The 24910-nt window shown below is 36.1% G+C and overlaps 1 protein-coding gene across 1 annotated transcript in view; it reads right to left on the minus strand.

Moving 5' to 3' along the window:
- Window positions 1-24910, minus strand: part of MEOX2 (mesenchyme homeobox 2) — a 52154-nt gene that overhangs the window by 13051 nt on the left and 14193 nt on the right. Inside the window, exon 2 of the mRNA XM_066565359.1 lies at window positions 640-812. Within this exon, the coding sequence (XP_066421456.1) occupies window positions 640-812 (173 nt within the window). The remainder of the gene's footprint in view (window positions 1-639; window positions 813-24910) is intronic.

Genomic DNA, 24910 nt, shown 5'->3' on the forward strand with positions numbered 1-24910 from the left:
ACATGGATATTTCCATTAGAAATCAATGTGACAACATGCATGATGAAACTTAAGCACATGCAGAAGTGTTTCCTGGACCAGGGTTTGGTGAGCAGGAAACCAATAACAGTGATAAGAAATTCCATCATCTCCTCTGCTTTCACAGAGCAGGGTAAGATAAAGGGGTTTAAAATGCCTGTGTCCCAGTTTTGCTGGCGTTCCCATTTTTGCTGCCATCTGGAAACAGGATGTTCAGAAACTCTGCATTAATGGCAACTGCACATACTTAATAGGCTGAACCAAGTTGCTCATATTTGTTGCATGCAGGCAAACCAACTCCTTGTGCATACAGTGTTTGTTCAATGACATCAGTGTGGATAGATTAGAAAAGACATGCACCCATCTAACAGATCTATCACTCATGCTTTTATCTTCCATCTTTGCCTAATAGATTAAATTAATCTGTAAGTGGTACATATAAAAGTATAAATTATTTTCATAGCAGAGAGATAATCAATGTATATAATTTTACTAAACACGTTCCATCTGATGTATCAACATAAATATTAGTATTATAAACAGGAGCTTTACTGTGAGGAGCTACTCATCACTGGTACACATTGGGCAGGCATTTAAAGTCCATTATTTTTTCATCAGTACCTGTCTTTCAGTGAGGTCAAGATTTACTGCTATCTCATATCTTCTCAGCCTGGTCAAATAGTTATGATGAGCAAATTCTGCTTCTAGCTCTCTGATTTGCTCCTTGGTGAAAGCTGTCCTTTCCTTCCTGGGTTTACTGTTGACCTCTGTCTTGTAGTTTCCTTCTTGGGAATCTGAAAAAAAAAGGCAAAAATTGATGTAATGTAATGCCAAGTGTACGGCTAAATAGAAAACAAGCCGAAAAACAACAAGCTAAAGTTACATTTTTCAAACTTTCTTCTCTCTGAAACACACCCTTGCTTTCATTCCTATGGATCCTTCGCTGTAAATCAGGAAAGCAGAAGTAATTCTGGCAGACTTGAGCTGCTGCTTCCATTGACACACATCAAACTTTAGTTTAAAACCTTGCAGTGTTTCATTTTCTAACAATTCTCTGAAGAATTTCTGCAAAGCTTCAATTCCTTCCCACTGCTGGCAAGTCTCAGTGCATCCAACCAGTACAGGATGTGTATCATTTGATTACTGTATAATGAGTAATACCTCAAGAATCTCTCTCCCCTATCTTTTCACTAGTACCTTAAGCCAAAGCTGTTTTACAGCAGACACTTTAAGGTTTAGTGCGGTTACACTTTCAGGGAAAGCAACAGACAAAGCATAGGAAACTGAACACATGTCAAAAGAAAGTTGGTCCTATCCCATGTTCCATGGGATCTCCTCCTCATGCTATAGTGCAGGTAGGAGCCTTTGGCACAGCTGGTATCAGTATAGGAAATTTGCTACCACTGATCCTCATTACCTAAGGGATACTTTGGCCACAATAAGAGGAGCTTTGCTGAAAGTTTCATTATCACCCTCATAATTCCTTTTACTCTCAGAAACAGGTATATTTGGTCCTGACCCAAACTACTGAACTCAGTAACTCAGTGACAGTCATTCTATTGCAGTCAGTGAAGTCAGTTTAAATAAATGAATGTTCAAACCATAAGGAAAAAAAAAAGAGAGAGTGGAAAGAAAAAAAAAGGAAAGAAGAAGAAAAAAAAAAAAAAAGACCAGACATTTGTAAGTTTGAGTATGATACAACACCTATAAATCCAAAATTAGCAGGAGATCAGTACAAGTATCATTAGTCAAATTCTGGCCTCACAAACCATCTTAAAAATGTCACAGATTAATTCACACTTCAGCTGCTGATTTAAATAGAAACGTGCATCAACATCCAAATGAACTGGCTCACAAAAAAATCCCTCCCTGGGACTCTGTGTCAGATGAATCATCAGCATGCCTGAGCCTGTCCAACTGGCCAATGAGTCTGGTTTCAAATCTACATTTTATAAAGGTATAAGAATATTTTCACTTTTTGTCAGTGACTCTGTTACTTGGAAGGGAACTTTGGGGTTTTTGCATTGTTTTTTTGTTTGCTTTTTTTTTTTATGAGAACTGTTGATTCTTGACTCAGTGCTATAGTCAATAATTTAAAATATTTTAAAGCTAATGGCTGCATGGTGCCAAACCTCTGCTTTTGCTGACATGACACACAGAACTTCGCTTCAAATGTGAAACGTAGTTCTGGCTGTATGACTGAGAGTATCCACCAAAGTTGTTGAGTGTATCTGGGAGTTGTTCAGCCACAAGTACAGCAGGGATTTTAGGACATTAGATAGCAGGCCCATTGACAATAGTGTGGGGTCAAGGTCTATTTCCAAACTAGACATAGAAAACTTGATATTTCAAAACCACTTTACAACTAGAAATTAACATTTCTTCCGTTATACTAATAGGCAAAGTAGAGTCACTGTAACTTCTCTCCATGTTTTTCTGTTTTAGGAACATGCACATTGGTTTTTTTCCTTTAAATTTCTCTGTCCGCCATCCCATTATAAGGTCCAAACACTAGTAGATCACCTGAATTTAAATACTTAAACCCCTAAATCCCCATTCCATTGAATCACTGAAGAGACACACCTAAATCATTATTCTTACCATTTTGGCTAACCATTCTTACACTGCCAGATGTGTTTCGTACAGGTTTGAAAGCAGATGGGTGTGCATAGTCATTATGTGCTGCATGACGCAGAAATTAATTTTATGCAAATAATTTCTAAAGTCCTCTTATAACTGTCGTGGTCATCCTGTGCCTGTGTGAGGCCATGAGCCAAGAAGTCTTCCCATGTCAGTACTTGCTGTAAGAAAGATCCATGGCTCACTGCTTTCCAGACTAGAGGCTGTGTCCTTAAATAAAAGTAATGTACCTACATATGACACTGATACCATATGAAAGATAAAATACTGGAAATGAAGACATAAGTCTGGATACACAACAGAAAGAGGGGTCAAGGCTATAAAACCTTGGTAGCTACTTCTATTGTGAATATTTGAAGGGAAAAACTTAAGGAGTACTCATCCAAATGTCTCCCAGGAAGATGCTGATCTCTGTAAGTGACTGAGACTTGTAACATGAGCAATTTTGGCAAGCAGATGGCTCCTTGAGGAAAACAGCTTTGCTGCACAGCAGAAAATAGTTTTTTGTAACATTCAGAGCCAATGGTTCTTGGGATACTGAAAAGGGAAGGGGAAGAATACTGGGATAAGGAAAGGGGAATATAACCACATTAGTAGCATATGTCCATCATCTTTGCCAATAGAGAGGATTCAGACCTGCTATCAGTGTTAGCCCATACAGATCCTGTGGAAGTATGAGCATTTTTGGGCTATTGGTTACTTAGACGTTTCTTCCATTGCTGGATACTACCTTTAATTCAATGCTGGATTCTAAATGCCTGACAGCCATAGTTTTGTCAGCAGTAAGATTCCACCAGCAGACTGACACAAGGGAAAAGTTGGAGGGTTTTATTTGTTTTTGAGAATATTATTGATTGGATTTGTAATAGTGTAAAAACCACGTGGTATATTCAAATACTACTGAAAGCAGAAATTGGAGAAGTACATAGAAATCTGGGACAGGTACAGAGCAACTGGAATCCCAGGAAATCTGTTTCAACAAAAATACAGCCAGCAAGACTATGGTATTTTGCTTAATGCATTTGAGATATTGAAAATATATCTTAAAAGAGACTTAAATGGATACTAGTTAGGTAATCATGAGTCTCTTGCTGTCATCCTGCTTGCTGCAGTGTTGCTGTGGTTCATGTGCAGGTTGCCTTTTGTGTCCTGTTGATGTTGTACTGCTTGGAATTTTAGTTTTAAAATTTGGGGTTGTTTTAATTTCCAAGGAGAAAGAATCTAAGTTTACTAATTGGTTGTTGTTTTTTTAACAGTCTCTATAAAGCCAAGATTGGGAACTCCCATCTCTTTCTGACCTTCAGGACTCTGTTCATATCACCTGACTAGCTTCTCTTTGGTGGAAAATGGGTGGGAGACTTGGAAGAGATTCTTGGCAGAACTCACGTCAGCCTACATCTGTTTTGCAGCTGTTGCAACTAAGGCAAGAAAAAGGTCCCAAGAACCTTAGTTTTCTTCTACTGGCTACATCTTATGCCAAGTGGTAGGTGTAGAGGCAGAGAACAAAGCCTAGGGGGAACTCAGTTAGACTACTTGCCTCTCAAAAGGCGCACATAAAATACATACAGATGGTACTAACCACTTGATGAAAAATACAGTAATCTATATTGTCTGTCTTCTGCCTTCTGCCAGACAAATTCTGGCACACTTTCAGAAGGTGTAGCCTACACACAGGTATTTGTACCTTATCAGTCTCTCTTTTGGAAACCTTTGTTCTTTAGATGTGAAGTAATGTAGGCAGTTAAACACTGCTTTGAGGGATGCAGGTCATGCCTTTTCTTAGAACTGTTTTTATCACTTTTCAAAAACTCCAGGCAGCATCTTTAATATCTCCTGTTAGACAAAAATACTTGTTAGTAACTGATGTAAGAAAGTACTGTTTGGAAAGACATTCAGAGTTAAAAATGGCTGTTCCACAAATCTTTGAAGACTAAGATTTTTGCCAAGTTCAATAACAGCTCAAGATTTATTTTTAAAAAAATCATTCCTAAGCGCATTATTCCCCACCCTCAAAAGTTACTTCTGCTTTACTTTAAGGAATGGTTTGTTCTTAATCCCAACATTTGTATTATCCCATCAGAGTTCCTATTTCCTTCTTTCTACACCAAGTGCTGAAGCATGCCAAGCAAACACAGGATCAAATTCCTATACAGTGATAATTTTGATGTTTTTACTTCTGATACCTGCCTAAGGAAAAGAAAGACTGATCACAGAACATTGAAAGAGACTGGTGGGCATATCTATGGTACGAAGATCTGCTAGTAACCAGCTAGGGTCAGAATCAAAGGTAAAATGTGCAAGAAACACCTATTTTTTTCTTGGATTGGTTCAACAGCTGACATACCTTCATTTCTCAGACAGAAATGAACATTCACTTAATACCAGGAATGTAAATCCCCAGACAAAAAATTTCAAAAATTAATCAGATTGCTAGTGTTCTATTAGTAGTTATAGAAGGTTTTCAGATCCTGATATCCACACTGAGAGTGAATAGTGACAATAACCACTAATGATTTTTGACAAAAAGGCCATAAGAATTTCACCTTTATTGCTCAATATTCAGGCTTTAGACGTTCACCTAAAGTCTAAAGGTGCAACAGTTACCCTTGAAAAGCCCCCAGCACTAGCAAACAATTTCTAAATTGATTTCACTATTAATTTATAGTGAAGTTGGATAAATTATATGTCCATTGTGTATCTTCCTATATTGTGTATCTTCCTAAATTGTGTATCTTCCTATAAATGATAATCAAGAAAACAACTACTACATAGGCATCTACTTTGAAATTAAGCTATCTATGCAAAGTATTAAAAGCAAAAATCTTGCTACTTCTGAGTATTTCAATGTTTTATGAAACAATATTTCTTTCAAACATAAATCTTTGACATTTGTTTAAATAACTGGTATGTAACAAAACCTTCTAGAAATCAAAAAACACAATAATGATATGTGATTCAATTCAAAATGCTTGCTTACTTTTCTTTTTTCTTTTGAGATATGAGCAATATTAACTAAGGAAAAAGTAGCAAAGAGATGGTGCAAAGGTCTCCATATGGTTCCTATTTTTTTGCCAGAAACTACGTGTGAGAGCAAGATTTACCCAGAAACAGTCACCTTCAGACATTTTTGACATTTAATACAGAATATTATTAAGTTTTTATATGACTTTTATTTTCTAAATTTTCAATTCAAAGTTGCTTAGAATTAACATGAAAATTTACCCTGTATCCAAAACACTGCTCTTTGCTTTGCAGGTTCATAAGTTAAACCCTTACTCCCTGCTTTTGTGTAAAACCTTTGTACAAAAGAAAAAATAAGTCTACATATCTATGGTTACTTTGATGCACCTTCTGTTATTTGCACCAAATGTTGCAGACTTTATTAATCTATTTTTGTTTCATAATTTTCCTTCTCTTCACAGTCATTTAAATGTTCTTAAAAGACTTTGCCTAGTGAAAAAGTATATTTCCAAATCACTGAACACCTTCAGTCTGAGTGCTTCTTTTGAGAATGTCATTAAAAGTATTTCTGGAGCTGCAATTCACTAAATATTGGAACAGACAACATCATCATTTCCATAATTCACAACTCTGCATGTGCAAGTGGGCAAAACTGCACAGTAGCAAAACTACGATGTCAAAACTACATGAATCCTTCTTTTCAGTCTAATGAAAGCAAACTTTTGTTTGCTTATTGAGTTAATGCTTTCTAACAGTCTGTGACAATTAACAATTTAAACCAGCCTCATATCTGCACCCAAAAAAAACACTGACCTGGCACAGCAAAACCTGTAGGTATTCTGAAACACACTATATACTGTCCTAAACCATTACCTACTGGCTGCTGCTGCCAACATTTTGTTATTATTGCCTTCTGAAAGTAAAAGTCTAGGAGTTATACTGCAGTATCGGAAACATTGATTCATAACACTGTAGCAGCTAATGCTGCAGGTTCTTGAAGACACCTCTGCTTAAAAGCATATTCTTTTACCTTCTAACTATGTAGCATGTACAGGTCACTGCTTCTTCAAACTGTGCAGATAGGGAGGACAACATATGTATTCTCTCATATGAGTGAGAATAGTAGTGATCTAGTGAGTAGATCATCATGTGAGAGACACTAATCTCTGTCTAAAGTCTGTGTATAATCACAGTTTATCATAGGAAAAGAGACACAAGCTTTCTCTGAAAATAACTTCTCAGACTGCATTTTAATATGACATTTTATTCACTGGGATTGACAATTCCCATTTGCAAGTACATTCTGCAAATACATCTCTTACATGCAGCAACAAATAACACATGCTGGGTTTTTTGCATTTTACCAAACAAGTTTTATAACTTGCTTTCATGCAGAGGAGCTTCATTAAATGATGTCAGGACCATCTCTCCCATAATTAGGAGTGAATCCTCCAGAGTAAAAGCTAACCTATAAAATTAAACCAACAGATTTTCTGTACAGGAGCTTCTTAGAACAAAGATCAACGAGTGAAGAAAACACCTAGTTGGGATAGAAGTTTATATAACTTCTCTTTCCAACCAAGAGAAAGAGAACAAAAGTGAAGAGCAACCAAACCCAGGCCAAACACTGTGCATACCTCAGTCATCATCGTTCTCATCATTCTGATGAAAGTTCTTCCCTGGAGAGGGGCTGTATCAGAACTCCAAGGAGGCATTAAAAGCTTCCTTTTGGCACTACATTATTGTATAAAAATGATACTTGGGAAAAATTTACTTGGGAAAATAGATCTTTGCCAAGATGGTATTTGAAAGATCTAAAGCACTACAAACTGTAGGGAAGTGGTTGCTTGAGAAGAGGAATGAGTGTAAGACACACAGAATTCACTTAGACAATCCCCTCTCAATAAGTCTTATTACTCTAAAATCATAGGTTGTCATTTTTACTTTAGCTTTGCAAATCAGAGACCCTGGTCTTGCCAAAAATACTAAGCAGTGTCCTGGGACTCAGGTCAAACAGAAAGCCATATATAACTCACATCTTAAAAAAAAAAAAAGAAACCTTTTTAAAGGAAAAATACTTAAATACTTAAGTGATAAAAAATGGACTATGGATCATTTAATCCTTTGACCAGTAAACTGTTTGAAAAAATGCTTTCTCTCAAGTTTGGGTAGATTTGCCTCTTTAGGCAAAATAAAGTTGAGGTTGCTCCACTTTCTATGACATAAAATGCTATACATCTAGCTTAAGATATTGCTAGCAAAAATTGAGATGTGGGTAAGGAAACCAAAAAAATTTTGCAGTGATTTGCTGCTAAGAAAGTCACCAGTAATATACCAAAATATACTAGTATGCTTCCTGCATGTGCTACCTAGAATTTAAACATCATGAAAATAGATATATTACTATTTTCTCTGAAAAGCCAGACTGCCACTGTTGGTGTATTAGAATCCAAATCACAGCGGGATGGGAACGTATGTCAAGTGATGCATTTTACAAACCTTTTTTCATATAGTAACTTCTTTATATAAATGGCCGTTAGTTTTACGTGCTTTTACATTGGCATTAAAAGTCCCTTATATTTAAGCAGCAGTACATTCCAATGCAAAACTGGCCATGTTTGCTTACCAAATGGCAGCCAGTACTTGATAATAATTCTGTTGCTTGGAAAGTGCAGACCTTGTGGATACTATTCTTTGAATCATTGAGTAAAACATTTTTAATGTGGTTACTTAGTTACTCTATGGAAAACTGTCAATTATTTAATTTTCTGCTACCACTATACTAAATCTGCATTGTGAAATTCCAAATATACTTCTAATAAACAATTCTGTTTTACCTATAAGCAAATAGGCTTCAATTTTTTTTTACACATTATTTACATTATCCATAGTTTTCAGAAATCAAGGTGTAATTTGATTACAGGCTTCACCAAGTGTATAGCCTAGACCTCTTTCTTCCAAAGTTGGTAAGCTGGAGATAGGTGGTGCCATTGCCTCCACTCCTCCCTCACACACAAGACCTTACATTAGAAAAAATAAAATTTGGAATTTATAGTAATTCTTGTAGGTCTTGCAACAGGCCACATCATTGTGCCACAATGTGTACCTTCACTACAGCAAATGCCCTAGGCCAGTTTCTAAGGATAGGCCAAGTTCTTCCCCAAATTACAGTGAGCAAACTGGAGAAGCTCAAGAATTTCAATGGAATCTCTTCTCAACTACAAGGGTATCAGAGCTGGTTTTGCCCCTGTTGTAACTACCAGTTTACTTTGTGTAGCATCATTTGAAATCTTGAGTTGAATAAAGGTATTTTCTTAGGCTCCTTCATTTATATTTTTTCAAAATATACAGGCAGAACTTATAGTCAAAATTATGCTGACTTCTAAATTTACTTTTAAAAAAAAAAGTTTATTGCAATTGCATAACCTCCTGTCTGAACAAAACAATAAATACTTTGCACATAAGCCAAAGAATCTAGGATTTTAGTTTTCCATACTTAGCAATAAAAGTTGAAACTTTACAGCAGTTTAATACTGTTTCTTGAGGGCTCCATATTGCCTAACTCACTCCTCTTTTCAAAGATTCAGGATACAGTTACACAAAGGAAAATATTAATGGGTACCAACAATTCCACTTTAACTCTTTCTAAGAATTATTTTGCTGCTACAGGAAACAGGAAGCCATTTCACAATGGTATTTTTAATGTAATTCTTCCACGTATGTTACACTAGCTAATTTTTTTTTTCTATTCATCACGAAACAGATTTATTTGGGACCCCTTAGTGATGTAGTGATAATTTTATATATGTTGAACATATGACAGAAAAAAAGCAATGTCTGGAGCAAATCTAACATCCAATACTTCTGTTTAATCCTATGTTAGTGTGCCCTTTCTCAATTTTTTTTTTTTAATTCAGTCTGCTTGAAATGTTTTTACTCTTTCTAAAACCTGTCCTTTTTAAACACCCATAACTGGCCTCTAAAGTGTGTGTAGCACCTTGCAGAGCTGCAGGATCACAAATCACCTTCCATTTCACAGTCTTGATGAGTGTCACAACCCCCACACACAATTCCATGTAGTCATTCTCTGCCTTAGTGGCTGTCCCTAGTGGACATGGCTCAGCTAGTGTGGCATTACAGCTTTCAGCATGAGGCACAAATGTAATCTCTGTCTGGGCCTCTAAGAAATATAGATTTCTGTGCAAATGTATTTGCCTGCATATGTTTTAGTGACATGTTTTGTAAATCTTATTATCCCTCAGAAAGCATTAAAATGGAACCAACAGGCCCAGCTGCGCTCATAACCTACCTGAGCAGATATCCAGACTTTTTCAAAACAGAAAAACATACACACACACGCACACACACACACACACACAGACACACACACAGACAGAGACACATACACACACACACACTCCCTCATACCCAATAGGGTGGATTTTCTGGGTATCTTCTATTATTTCATTCACAGTTGACTTTACAGTACTGTGCTGAAGTATAACACTAACTGTAAAACTGGAAACACAGTGAAAAGTACTTTCCCACGTACAATTAAATGGAATTACCTGTCTTTCAGGGAAAGCCAAAATAAAAAGCATTGCAAAATAAAATTTTTCAGATGTTTTACCTATTTATACCATTGGCTTTCAGGCCAACCATGAAAGTTTCATTTTTCACTTAAAAATATTACTAATGACTGCTTTGGAAGTTCTGAATATCAGCTGGTTTTGACTTAGCCTAATAGTTCCCCTATTTAGCACCATGCCACATTTTCCTTTCTTTTTGTTTTCTCGAATGATTATTGTAAATGGCAGAATCCATTAAAAGCACCCAAAGGATTTGTCATGTTTGATGATAACACAATTTCATTTTCAACCTATAGTACAGGTTAGTTATAGTTAAGAATTGAAAAGTGCTCACAATACTTAAACTGAAAACCCAAAATACTTCTCTAGATAGTATTTTGGGTGAAGGAAATAAATTTGTAAAAGAAATAAAATCTAGCTAATAATTCAGATTTAAATTTTCTTCTAGATATATTTTACTAAATATTTTACAGTCTGGGAGGTCTTTTTGATGGCTAATTTTTCTTGATTGTTAAGAATCAACTTACATAGTTAAAGTCTGTGATTCATAAATGAAAGCTTTGGCAGAGTACAATTAAAAAAATCTGTCAACTTCCATGTGAGCAAAAAGATGTAGTATAATTTCTGGAGGCCTACCTGTATTTTAAGATTAGTGTACAAGAAAATACTATATATCCAGAAGGGGAAGTTACTTCAAGTATGGGTTCAAGTACAGCTTTTGAAATGGCAAAATTTTAATGCTGTACTGTTCCTTTTTTTTATTATATAGTGAGACTATAGTTACAGTAACTGAAAATTATAAACCTTCTTTTAACTTTTAAAATGGGCTGCTACTTCCAAAGGAGTTAATATTCCCTATAAAGTCTTAATTCTTTATTTAGAAAATACAGTAAAAAGAGACTGATTGTGCAAATATACCAGTGTGTATATAAAGTTCTGGTCCCAAGTGAGCCCATTGAAAAAACATATGCTAAAAAAAAAAAAAAAGAAGAAAAGAAACCCCCACAACCCAAAAGCACCCAAGAATTAAACCCCATGCCCACAGTATTTTAGTCAAATTAAAAAGTAATTTTTTTCTCCAGCTTTATTCTATCTCCTTGTCAGTAATGCAAAGTCTTTCTGTGATCACTAAACTCATACAAAAGTAAAAACTTCTAAAACTTTTGTTTTCTCCAATCAGGGAGACCATTTGGCAAACAAATGTTAAATAATAGGGCCTGTCTCTTCCATCACTCACCTCCCACAGCTTGCTGCCTACAAGCTGGAAAATAAAGGCCTTCTTGGTAAAGTACTGTGCTAATGAAATATTCTGACAGTGCAAGTCAAAGCCTAGTAAATCCTATAGATTTTCTACACCCTTTACAGTATATATTTTACTCTTCTTAAAAAAGCTAATTTTAAATACCTACCTCTACTGGAATAAGAAAACGTAGAAACATTCATAAATATTGAACATAAAAGTTGGATAGGCATAATGTTTTTTCTTCATTCTAGAAGTTATAACACCAAAAACAAATTAAGAGGTTATTTAATTGTACAATTAAAACATTTCAAATCAGTACCCACATTCTTTAATGTGATCAGTTGTCACCTCCAGTAACGATTGGCAGCTGGAGGTAACACATTGTCCCGCTTTTTGGCTTTGATAAGTATTGAACTACACCTTTCTAGGAAATTAAAATTGGTGTTACATTTCTTTGCTCTTCTTCAAACCCTAGCCAGGGTTGGATCTCTGCAGTAAGAGTAGACATAATAATTGAGATTATCAGATCCCAGAAACAGGGGAAAAAATGTCAATAAATTTATTAGATATCTACTTGAAGGATGTAGGAGTACACACTAAAAAGCAGAGACTCAAAGCAACAATGAAATCCCAGTATGGGATTCCTGGTTGCTGGTAACCAGTAACTCCAGGACTGGGCTTCATGCAACAGTAATGCATTCTGCATTTGCCTGTACTAACAGGGTGAGGAGGGGTGGTAAATAAATCTGCCTCTAAACTTCAAAAAATACGTCCTGATCTCTGGTCTGGCAGCTTTGAAAAAGAGTATGTAGCAGCTTTCAAATTCAAGAGGAATCTATAGAAGTAGAATAAAGGTCTGAAGCTTTAAAAAAAAAGTGTTATAGCAGTTAGGCACAAGCTCTGGGGTGTTACTCCTTTCAACATAAAACTTTATTTCATCTACTTTTAAACTACTCAGTCACAGAAATTCCACCCAACTGAATAAAATTATTAGATATTACTCTATTTTTATCAAGGGTATCTTATTTTAAAATTGCACAACTTTGAAAGACCATTTCCAATCTTTTTTTAGGCATTGATAACCACCCTGAATATGGGCCTCTTGCTTTTGCTGCTCAGGATCTGGAGGCGAAGGGGACGCCTACGGTCAAGGACAGTTTATTTCTCATTACCACCCCTGCAATGTACTGGCTGGTAGTTTCTATTGATGCCAAACAAAACCTGAACCATCTGATCTCAACTGTCTGTTGCATGACAAAGTGTCCAAAGGCAGCTGTAAAGTGTTGAACTTCATTCCCTCTCTTACCCACTGTTCTGCTTGGAGCTCCTCAGCAGCACAGCACATTTAGGATTCATCTGCTTGCTGTTTGGCTATTTAAAGGGTTCAACTAGCATGACTTGCATCTCCCTTCCTTTCTGCATTCCCTAGTGACTCCAGTCAGTAGAACAAATGTCACTAAGGCTTGGAGTTATCATAGAGCTGAACTGAGCATGCCACAAAAATGTTTTTTGTTGAATAACTGCACTGGTTGTTTCACATTGTTGTGATGTTTTCCAGGGTATTTATAGGCCTCTAGGGCACTGAAAACATGGAGCAATGTCTGCTCTCACAGATATAAACACTGGTTTGAGTAAATAGTTAATTTTTGCTGGTGTTAGAGCATTTGGCAGATGTTCATAGTCATAAACAAGAATTCTCCATCTTTCAAAACAGAAGGAAAAATTGGATATTGACTTTCTCTATCATCCAAAAATCCAGCCTTCTCCTTAAGCGAAATTGGATCCAGTTCAGTTCACAAATCTGAGTCAAAAATCAAAAGGAAAGGAAGTTAAAATGTTGATCTGTTATGGTTATAACTATGCTGAACTCATATGAAAAATCAAATACCATAACATGCTGAATACATCTGATGTTTTTATGCTAGACTGCCTTGTTTCCATTAAACAGCAAAAAGGCAGCTACTGTTTAACTGATGAAAACTGATGGAAAATCCTCATTACTATATAAACAGTGGTATAAGCATAAAAAGTGTTTAGTTTATGCATCTGTGCATTTAGCTGAACATTAAGCTCTTTCTAAACACAATTTGGTGCCTTCCTACTCTCATATATTTTCACTTTCTTTTTGAGAGCAGGAAATCTGTGTCTTCTCATGCCTTGAAATATAGACAAACAAAAAAAATCAATTATTTTTGTATTATGTATAATTTTGTGTCAACTAACCCACCAGAAAAACCACGTTCATGGATTCTAGAATTGTAGTTTTACTTTAAAGTCTGACTTTTCTCTAATTTTTGAGTTACTCTGCTTTGGAGTTTAGACTGCTTACTTATTTGGTGTTGCTCAAAAATGAACCCATTTTTCAATGATGGCTTCCATTCCTAGTTCACCTCTTTAAAACTGATCTAGTCCTTATTAAAAAATTCAGTATCAACTCCTTTCTTTCTTCACTCATTTTCATGATGTCAGCCCAGTAAACCCTTGACATAATAAAAGTTTTCTTGAGTCAACTGCCATGCAAGCTAATCTTCAGTTTCAGGGACAAAATGAGAAGACATCTATATAGACAAGGCTGAGAACATAAAAAAACTACCAGTTATTCCTTCTTGGATTGCACCAATAATGACCAGATAAGAAGTTCAAATTAAATATCTTTCAACAGGACATTAATTCACCCATTATCTTATCTTGCAGGCCAAATATGATTATTTGTGTGGACAGGGTCCTGTTTGTAAATGGAACCTGCCCCTTGCAAACTACCGAATAGATCCACACTCAGGTAATAGGAGCTCATTTCAGACAGTTTGCTACTACTTGAAAGAATTCATCATTAATTCTTAGAGAAGGGACATTATCAGGACCCTCATGCATAACCTTACCAAGACTTAAAGGAAAGTAAATTAATAAATATTTTTCTTATACTATGACATGGAAAAGACAGCAAGTCAATCAAAGAGTGAAGATAGAAATTCTAGTTCCCCAGGTAGGAGGACATTTTTTGTTTCAAAAAGTGTAGAAAGAACCCAGAAGCTCTATTTTTGAATAAAGACATGTATGCCCATGTATGAGACAAAGTTCCAAATATATTATTTTTTTGCATTAGTGCAGCAGTGGTGCTTAAAGGGCTTCCTCATTGTACTGGACATGGCATGCTAAGGAAAGTCCATGCTCCCAAGAGCTGACAGTGCATTTATCATACGCTGCACCCCACTTCCTCGTGGTGGCAACAAACGCATGAAAATGTTCATCAGTGTGTCCTAGCTGCTATCCTTCTGGGTGTTGTACCAGAGAAGGTTTTAGGGAGAGATGGAAAATCTCACAACTTCCTTCAACTTAGGCTCACAATTCATCAACAACAGCTCCCATCTTGGAAAGGACTTTGATCCTTGTTCAAGAAAGGTGTGGCAATACTGAGCAATTTTTTATAATTACAGTCTGTTTAACATTTTGTCCAAATACTATTGGACATAATTCACATTTTAAATAATAGTTCAGGGGGAAAAAAGGGCAAAGAAGATTCAGATTGTGCATGATGTAGTAAAGATGTATCAACAGGGTGTAAAATGATGTTCATGTCCCATCCCACTGAGGCACAACTACAGAAGCAACAGCAGCACAGTCTGTTTCTGCAAGTCAACATGGTTTTCTTAAGTGGTCTGATTCTGAAATTTTCTACAGCATGCTTATGACTTAAAAAAGCGTGTATTTTTCTCAAAAGTTGAGGGAAATTAAAGAATCATAGGAAAAGGTCAAAATATGCAGGATCCTCAGATTTAGGTTCAGCAAAAGCCTAAGGAAAGGAAACATGCTAGGGTCTAAATCAAGAATAAAAGAGGGTGAAATCAACATGAATACGATATATAGTCCTAAGCAAACCTTTGTAGACATCTCCAAGAAGGTGTGCAAACCTTTTGTGAGAGCTATGCCAATAGATACCCAGATCTGCTGAGCTACACAGTAATTTAACAGCTGAAAGCACCAGTTTTTGTAGGTATAATCAGAGTATCTTCTACATGACAAATTGCTACTATCCAATGTGGGTATCATCTATTCCTTTCATGAACTCTAAGAATTTAAACAGATGAAGAGATCATTATAGCTTGAAATCTGACTTAATATACTAGAAATATATTTAGGAAGCAGAAATAACAATTATCCAAAGATGGTTCCAGGGTGGCAGAAATTTCTGAAATTATACAGCTGTCATTGCAAATGCAAGATAACCTTTTGTCAGTAAGATAACTAGGAAAATCAGCCATTTATTTTTAGGCAATTCATATGTCAAGTTGCCAAGGAGTAAGATCACTGATCAAGTTTTAGATTTTCATCTTCCTAAGTATATTGAGAAGACAGTTATTTTGAAATTCCCTTTGCACACAGGAGATGTTTAAGGCAATCAAAATAATTTTTAAACTTGACAAAGGAACACACATAGTGTACGAAATTCATTACCTCAAATCCAGTTCTGAAAACCTGTTTACAAGTCACAATCCCACAGAGCACAAATGTAGGCTATGAACAATAAGTTGTTCCATAACTCCCAGTGTGTAAGAAAGGAAAGTAGTAGAAAGTGCTCAGAAAAGTACATTGCCTTTTGTACCCATTTTTCTAAGGAAAATTACTTTTGGTGAAACAAAATGCTGTTCCATTTTAGTCATTTCTCTAGATCTTCTGCTGCTATTGATCATAAAATGTACCTATCCCATTTTTACTCATTATTACAGAATTTTCTCTCAGATACAGAACCTTGTGAATCATTATGAGTACAATGTCCTGGACTATCTGTACCATTTCTTTCTCACTCAGTATTCAATATTTCTATTCAATATTTCTAAAAAAACAGTTAAGAAGCAGTAAGGCAATAATGTTGAAATGTCAAAAATTATGTTCAGCTCCTCATTTGCTCTAAATCGATATTAAGAGAAATGTAGGAAATGGCAACGTTCGATCCGGTGCAAGTCATCACTGGGACAAAGCATAGCTGACTCTAGACAGGACCAAAGTACTTGTCTGAAATGCATCCTTCTCCCTGGATGCCTTCTGCCTCACTCCCCCTCCTTCTGATGTTAGGACGTGCAGGCAGATGCCCTTGTCACTGTCTAGCCCCTGTGTATTTGCTTGGATTGATGCTCACCGTGCCTAACTCCCTCTCCAGATGATGAAGATTATGCCTTGTCCTGCCTGAAACAAAGCAGGCACCAATGAGCAGAATTTGCTAACTGATGTAATGCATATGCAGGTATTAAGTCACGCATCCTCAAAAAAAATTTGAGTTGCTCCATAAACACTCAAGTAGTCTGCTTAGCGTGAAGATTCACATGACCACTTTCCTTTCCTGCTCTGCACACCAGCTCCCCTTTGAAGTAAGGAGTCTGCCTCAAGGTCTCGCTCAAGCTGTTTAAAGACCCCAGCAGAAATAGAATAAGCAACCTGGCAGCTTTTTCTCTCCAAGATAAGACTTTTCCAAGACAAATGTGCTCTACTGAAACAATTCTAAAACTTAGGAGTGTGAGAGGTTCATAAATGCAGAGCCAGGTCTTTTTTCCTGCCAACACTGAATCTCCATTCCCATAAAAGTGAGGCTTCAGAATTCATAGTTTATAGCAGCAGACCAAAAGCTCTCTTAACTCTGATTTAATAAGTTTTGCACATATACACAGCACAAAAAAAAGTCTATGTGTTACACACAGGAAGAAGCTAATTCTTTTCTGCCATATTAGTATATAGACTTCATGAACATGACACCTTTCAGTTCTCATAAAGCATTTTAAAAACTGTTTATTATTTCAGTTCATCTCATTCTAAAAGTACTCAACCAGCACAAATGAAAACAGTGAACCAGCCTTGAAAAAACTACAGTTTTTGTTCTGAACACCTGAACATTTTTGATGTTTACATGGAGATCCTTCAATTATTCCAAACTTATGTTCTGTGTCAATTCTTAGAAAATGATCACAGAATCACAGAATAGTCTGAGATGGAAGGGACCCACAAGGTCCAACTCTTAAATGATATGTCTTTTTGACTGGATTTATGCTGTCTGCACAATAGTTTTTTTCAGGTCAATTTTTTCTGGAAGACTAAGTAAACAGGAAATTCACAACATTTAACTGTAACAAAACTAGCTATCAAAATAAAAACAGAAGTTTCAAAGTTATGAGCTCAGTATTAGTTAAAATGGCTTGAAGATCCAACTTGAGCGTGACTTCATCCCAACTATTTTTGATCTGGAAAAAATCTTCTTCACTGCATTTATTACAACTTCAGAGACTTTAAACGAATCAATAGAAAAAGTGATCCCTTCCTTGCTCAGTAAATTCAGAAACATTCTTTACAGTTGTCATATAACTAATAATCCTTGAAGTGCCTGTAACATAGAGCTAACTGTTTAGTGGCCCTCAAATTTTCTTTCACCCTGTAACAAAGTGCTTTACCAGTAATACAGAATAGCAGAATAAACCATCTAAGGACATAATCAAAGAATCCTTATGCAATTTTATTTATACCTCCTTTAGCTATACCTCAGTTTATTTAATCTTATGGGGGTTTTCCCATCACATTTTGTCTGTGATACATCAAGACCTGAACAGTTGTGTAATTTCAACAAAAGGGCCTTTCCAAGACCTAAAGCTACCAAAATCACTTCAGAAAAATCATCTGTAAGCACATTTTCAGTTTGCTCATGGATTCATTTCAGAATATTTTGGCAATTGCAATTTGGAAAGCAATTCCATTTTTTAAAACAAGTAGTATATTTTGAAGTAATTGAACTGTCATGCAAATGGCAGACATATACATGCCTTTCTTTTCCTTGCTTTTGTTCTGTTACTGACAAAATGACCCGCAGGATTAAAAGTGAGCTAGAAAATATATATGATCAACTGGAGCCCCAATTTTTCCAAAATTGGATTTAGTATCTCCCACTATAGCAAGTGCCATACTCCTTTTGGTGTAAGTTTACACCATTTTACTATGGGTCTGGTTTATATCTCCCCATCATTAATGCAATCCATTATCAATACAAAATACAAAAAGAAGGAAAAGAGGAAGGGAAGCCCCATCCCATCATCACTTGAGGTTTTGTGATGGGGTAAGATCCTGGGTCAGGACAGGGTGTGGTGCTACACATCTCACTGGTTCCACAGAGCATTTTATCTTCAATTCCTTTCAACACTTCAGTATATTACCACTAAAGAAAATAGAGACACTTCAGCACTGTGCTGGGACCATGCAAACACTTGGTCCATGGCAGGAAAGGGACAGATTCTGGAATGGCTCCTTAAGTCACTTTTTTGTAACTTTTTTTCTAAAGGCCATATTAACTTATAAAAATCACTATATACTAAGAACATCAGAAGGCAATCTGCACACAAGGGTTAGAATAAGCTTTGGACAGGGTAGAACTGAAGCCTGTGGTTACACTTGAAGTAATTACAATAATAGTTTCTACTGTACTGTGAGTTCAAAATGGGAGGTATTAAGTTTGCCAGCAATAAAAAGTAGAGTGGAAACATAAGTAGTTTAAAAGGAAATAATTCGTTTAAAAGAATTTGTTCATATAAGAGCAAATTTAATATTTTATTTATGGGACTAACAGCAAAAAACAAAATACTGGCTGTGAATCCAAATCCATGATAGAACTTTTACTGAGCACATAATAACACTGCTCTCCAACAATAACAGTATTCCAACAAAGAAAAAAAATCCCTGGAAATACTGATGTCAAAACTCTTAACAAGATTTAAATTATTTAGAAAAATGGAATGGATAAAGAAATGTGAAAGGTTTTTCAATGCTATTTATAAGCTACATTGTAAAACTGTCCCATTTAAAAATTCTCAGCTTCTGCTATGCCAGGGGTCCACTCCTAACAAAGATTCATTAGATTTTCCTGAAAATGTTGGCTTTCTTCTATTAGTGGTTTTTCCTTCCATGATTTCACCTTCAATTAGAAGCTTCTTGTATTTTTTATAGTCACAGACATTTGTACAAGTAGAGTCAGTTTTTTTATTGGCAAGAAAGCTTAAAGCTACTTTGCTGAAAGTAACTGCAAACATTTAACAACAGCTTTTTTTCTTCAATTTTATAATGAAGTAAACTGTGCTAGTTAAGTTAACATAAAAATGAGTTACAGAGGCAAAAATCAATACTTTTTTTCCCTTCACAATGAACATACTTGCCTATCTGTACCTAACTTCCACAGCCTTTTTCAGCAGAAATAGACCACCAGCTAACAACTAGATCAATTTAAAGACTTTAGTAGCTTTCCAAGACTTATTTTTCACATTGAAAAGAGGTTAAAGATAACACTTAAGCCATAGGTTGTTAGGAACAGAGACTGCAATGAAATAAATTCCAGCTCAAGAGTAAAGAAAAAGCAGATGCAAACTTACACATGAGAACACTTGGCACTAAAGGCAGTCAAGGCCCAGAGGGGTGACCTGTGGAATGAAACACGGAGTGCAGCAAGCAGAGGACCATCTAATTGAAAAATGGAGCCTGAGAAGTGTGGAAGTCAGAAATATGGACCAGGAAAACAACATGCAATGCAATGGATATCACAGGCCTAAAAGAGTTTCCTGGACTCTTTCCTCTGTCCCTGTGAAACTGGCTTGGTTTAAGTAGTTTCCAAGGGCCTGCAATTCATTTCTTGGCTAGGCAGGCTTACTTTCACTGAACACAGTGATCTGAGGTTTGTTTGAATTCCTGCTCTGTGGAAATCTAGTGTACTTTCTAGCAGGTGTGAGAACACTGAGGCTCCTTCAGTTGCAGCTCATTTCCACTTTCTAACTACTTTATCTCCGTGGATGGAGCAAAAGTGACTTTTGTGTTTCCTGGCAGTCTGCTGCTTCAAAGAGCCTTATAGTGATTTGTTTATTTCAGAGGAAATGGAGACCAGTCAGTGATGACAGATTTATTGGTTAAATGGACATCACAAAAAAAAAATTCATGAAGCACAGGCTGGCTCTAACCACACTGTGAGAACTCATAGTAAGGGGTGATGTGCATTCCAGTAGCCCAGTCCTATTTAATCCACTCCACTCTAATCTGTACATTTATATTACACCTTTCACACAATTTCCGAGAGCTCTGTACAGAAATGTAATAACCACTGTAGTGAAACATATCCAGGTATGCTGATGGCCTACATTTAGGCTTGAAAATGCAGCAAAAGGAACCAGACTGTTGAATATCTCCTGGCAACAAGTCAAACAGTGACAGGCAAGAAAAAAATGGTTGCCCTACTTCTTCCTATTACATCACAAGATAGAAGAGAATTTCTTATTTCTGGAGAGACAATTTACAATTTGGCAATTCATAATAGCTCCTATTAGGTGAGAAATTTACATTGGAGCAATTAAATATGAAACTTGATTTGGAAGTTATTGAGACTCAATATTAAGTTGTACAATTAGTTGATCAAACACATACAAGAGGAAAAGGAGTTTCAGCAGTTGGTAGGTTTGCAATGCATGAAGGATTATGCCAAGGATTGCATAATTTCAATGTGAAAAAAAAAATTAAAATATTGTAGAGAAAGATACTATCAGACTTATGTTGTTATAGTCTTCCAATGATAACTGGTTGTGATAATTGCATCTGTCAAAGAAGGTAAAACAGATTTATGAATAACATACAGGAGCTTGTTTTGAAAATCCCAAATAACCAGACAACTGCTGGTTCTCTCTTAGGGTGAAGAACACTGGTCAAAGCAAGCACTGAGACACAACCAGCAGGGCATTCCACTTGATCTGGATTCAATTTCAGAAAAATAGCTGGCTGAGGTCGTGCATCAGCCAAACAAACATACCATTTGGAAAGAAGCTGGAATATTTGTTGAGGCAGAGAAATATATCTGTACATCACCTCAAGACATATGGTTCACTAAAGCACATCTGCCAATAATTGGCTCAAAAATTCATCAAAATGTTAAAAATGCCTCTATTTAAGATGGTAAAATAAAGAGTGCTATTTATTCTTTGGAGACACATACCTGCTCAAAAATACTTTTATAGGTAAATTACCCAGCTTTTAGTAACTGGCACTGTCATTGCATTTTGAGTCCTCCTATTTCCCAGTCTAGTTTGACATCCTGAATGTTTTATTTCTGTTTATACATAAGGAAATGTAAGCTGGTTCTGTCCCCTATATAGACTGAAGATCTGAAGTATGGAGTAACTACAGCAATGTATCAAGATTATTGAAGGAAATGAAACTAGAAGATCTACACAGGGATTTCTGTAGGGAGCATAGTCATGGAGATTTGCCCAAAGTAATGTACTTGCTTCTCTGCAGAGGCAGTTTGCCTGGCAAAATCATAATGCTACGGTTTTGGAAACTAAACTTCTCCTTGATTTCCTGACGCTGTCTTAGTTCAAAGCAACCTATCTGCTCTACTTTTGGGTTGCAGGGTATTACAAGGGCTGTTTTTATTAAAATTGAATCTTCATCTTTTAAGCCTACTACTAGCCTCACCCTTTTAGTGATAATTTCTAAATTTTTAACATTTATAAACCAAGAATGAAGCCCAAAGGTGCTTTTGAATCATAGACAACACATTAAACACCCCACAGCACAGAAAAATTTCAAATGGTACTTGTACTGTATGTGTGTGTGTGTGTGTGTATGTGTGTGTGTGTGCGTGTTCACACAGAACTTAGGTGAAAATAAGAGCTAATCTTTACTACTGTTTTCTTAACTATAAGATATTTTTCTTGATCTTGATTTAACCCAATCCTGCTATTATGTATTTCATGATCATCTATATCTTATCAACCCTAAAGTATAAGCACACTGATATGCAACCATCTACACACTAGGCTCAGTTGAAAAGTTTCTCAGGACTGGAAGCTCACTTCATGGAAGAAAGGGCAAAGCCCTGCTTCTTCTAAAATATTTTGTATTTTACAAGATAGCCAGTCTAAAGCAAACAAAAGCATATGAGTGTACAGCATTTTAAGAGTCCACACTGCTTGAACTCCTTGCAAAAGTGTTACCAAACCATTAGATGCAGAGAATTAATGTCTCCAGGATGAAAGCAACATGAGGGACATGTATTTTTAAAATTCAGAACACGCTGAAGGGGTTGCAGCCTTGCAATATTCACAATAGACCTCCTAACAATAAGCAAATGCTTAAAGGATATAGATGTGGGACAATTCTGGAATATAATGTTTACAGTTAAGTTCTATAGCCAAGAAGAGATAGGCTAAAACCTAAAAGCTGCCTCAACACAAAAGGATCAGCTTTCAAGAAAACTGCACACCCAACTGTTACCATTTAGGCACCTAAATGAAGAACAATGGGGGCTTCTGGGTTCTGAGCTCTTTCAACCATCTGGTCCAAATTCTTCCCCTCCATATGAATCAAAACAAATGTTTAGGCTACTAACTTTCCATTGCCCTTTAAGTTTAATGCCAGCTTTTCCAGCTTTTAAATTCCTAAGCATAGTTAGATGAATAAAACACTAACTTTGCAGAATACCCAGTTAGGGACTATTTACCGTATTTTATTTTTATTTGTAGCTGGCATAAATTCTGTATAGAGTCATTGTAAAACTGTATCTTTCAAAACAATATCTTTTAGAACAAAATCTTTGTTTAATACTCTTAATGTTTAATACATTAATCCATCTTACTTGGCTATCCAAAGGTGGTCAAACATTAGCTCACAGATTTGAAAATGCAACAGACTCAAAAATCAGCCTAAAGCAAAGCATAGCAGCAGAAATAATAAAAAAACCCAAGTTAATTATACAAGAAAACAAAAAAGAGATCACATCATGGTGTGGAAATAGAATATAAGTCAATGTGTGCATCAGCACACTCTACTAAGGGAAGTTTTAAACATACAAAATTCCTGCTGCTCAAGACAACTACGTCCAACCTACAGTGGCATGGATCCTGATACAGGAGCTGCAATGCTCTGCAAGAGTGCAGGATACATCATTGTGCCTGGACCCTGATACATCCTAGGATGTTTAAAATCTGTACTAAATAATCATAAGAATGTATTTAAATGTTAGAGGGGAGCTATTAAGACAGACAGGCATTATGGTAGTACCACACCTCTGCAACTCAAACAGATCACGCAGGAAATGCACAGCATTACCTAATACTAGCCCTGGGGGAATAATAGTCCATTTCCAGTCCTCTTCCCCCTGTGGGAAACCTGGTCTGCAGAAAAGTGTGCATTCAAACATATTAAGAAAATCTCTGATTAAAAAAACAGAAATTTTGCCAGCCTGTTACAGAGAATACTGAAATATTCAACACTTTCAAGCAAGTTCACGACTGGACAAAAGGAAATAACACCTGAGTATCTCACTATTTTTACAGCACATACAGCAGCAAAGGACAGAGCAATTAGTGAACACACAAAAATATGAATAGAAATCTGGGTTTTCTTCTGACTTGTTGCAAGAAGAACTTTTCTTCAAGAAGCACATAAACAGAGTTAGAAGAAAGCGTCTTTGCTAATTTACATGAGTTAATTTAATAAAATAAAATGTGTGGAAAAAAACATACAGTCGACTTTCAGCTTTTCCTTTACTAAATAAGAACCTTTCCCATCAGTTTTTCTTTTCCAAACTAGGTTCAAAGTTTCTGCTGCTCTATAATTCTTACAAAAATTATGTCCTCTAAATGATACTATCCTAAATGGCCATTATACCAAAGTTAACTCTGAGCTTCATTCGTAGAAAGAGTTTTGATTAAGGAAAATAAACAAAAAAATTTGGAATGAGTGACTTGAAGAAAACAAATACTCCCCAAATTGGCTACTCCTGTCTATAAGAGCGTATGAGAACTGCCTTTTAAGTCTGGATAACAAAGAGAAGGGATAAGTTACTGAGGACTGCAGTAGAGTCTGAGACAAGGCACAGAAAAAGAAAATTCAGAGTTTTTTAAGATGAGTAGCAGGCCAAAATTCCTGAAACTTAAATTTATTACACCATGGAGTCTGATTCCCAAGATGGCTAATGAAGGCAAGCTATTTTTTAAAATCCAAATGAGCATTTAATAAATGAGTACCACACTCAAAAACCATATATATAACCCATTTTGTCATACTGAATTGAAAGGAATCAACCCACACTCAAGCATTTTAGTCATCACTATTTCACTCTATCTGTCATTTGTCTAATAAAAGAATATTAATATGGATTGCTGTTTGGCAGGGGGTACTTTTTTCCCTATACATAAAATTCCTCTAGATAAATCAGCTATACAGAAATGTAATTATCTTATAATTAATTCTCTCAGGGGGGTTGTTCAACCACTGTCCACTGTATTATCTGACCATCATCCACATTCATTATCCTGGAAAAATTTCATCACTACTGAGGGGTCTGTAATTCTTCTTTGGAACCAGAGTAAGCTTAGCCTAGAATGACCAGCATGGAGAAAAGAGGAAAAGAGAGGGGGAGAGATGGAGAGAAGGGTTTTTGCTCTTCTGTGTA

Source organism: Molothrus aeneus, chromosome 1, assembly GCF_037042795.1.
Source record: "Molothrus aeneus isolate 106 chromosome 1, BPBGC_Maene_1.0, whole genome shotgun sequence".
NCBI classification, from domain to species: Eukaryota; Metazoa; Chordata; class Aves; order Passeriformes; family Icteridae; genus Molothrus; species Molothrus aeneus.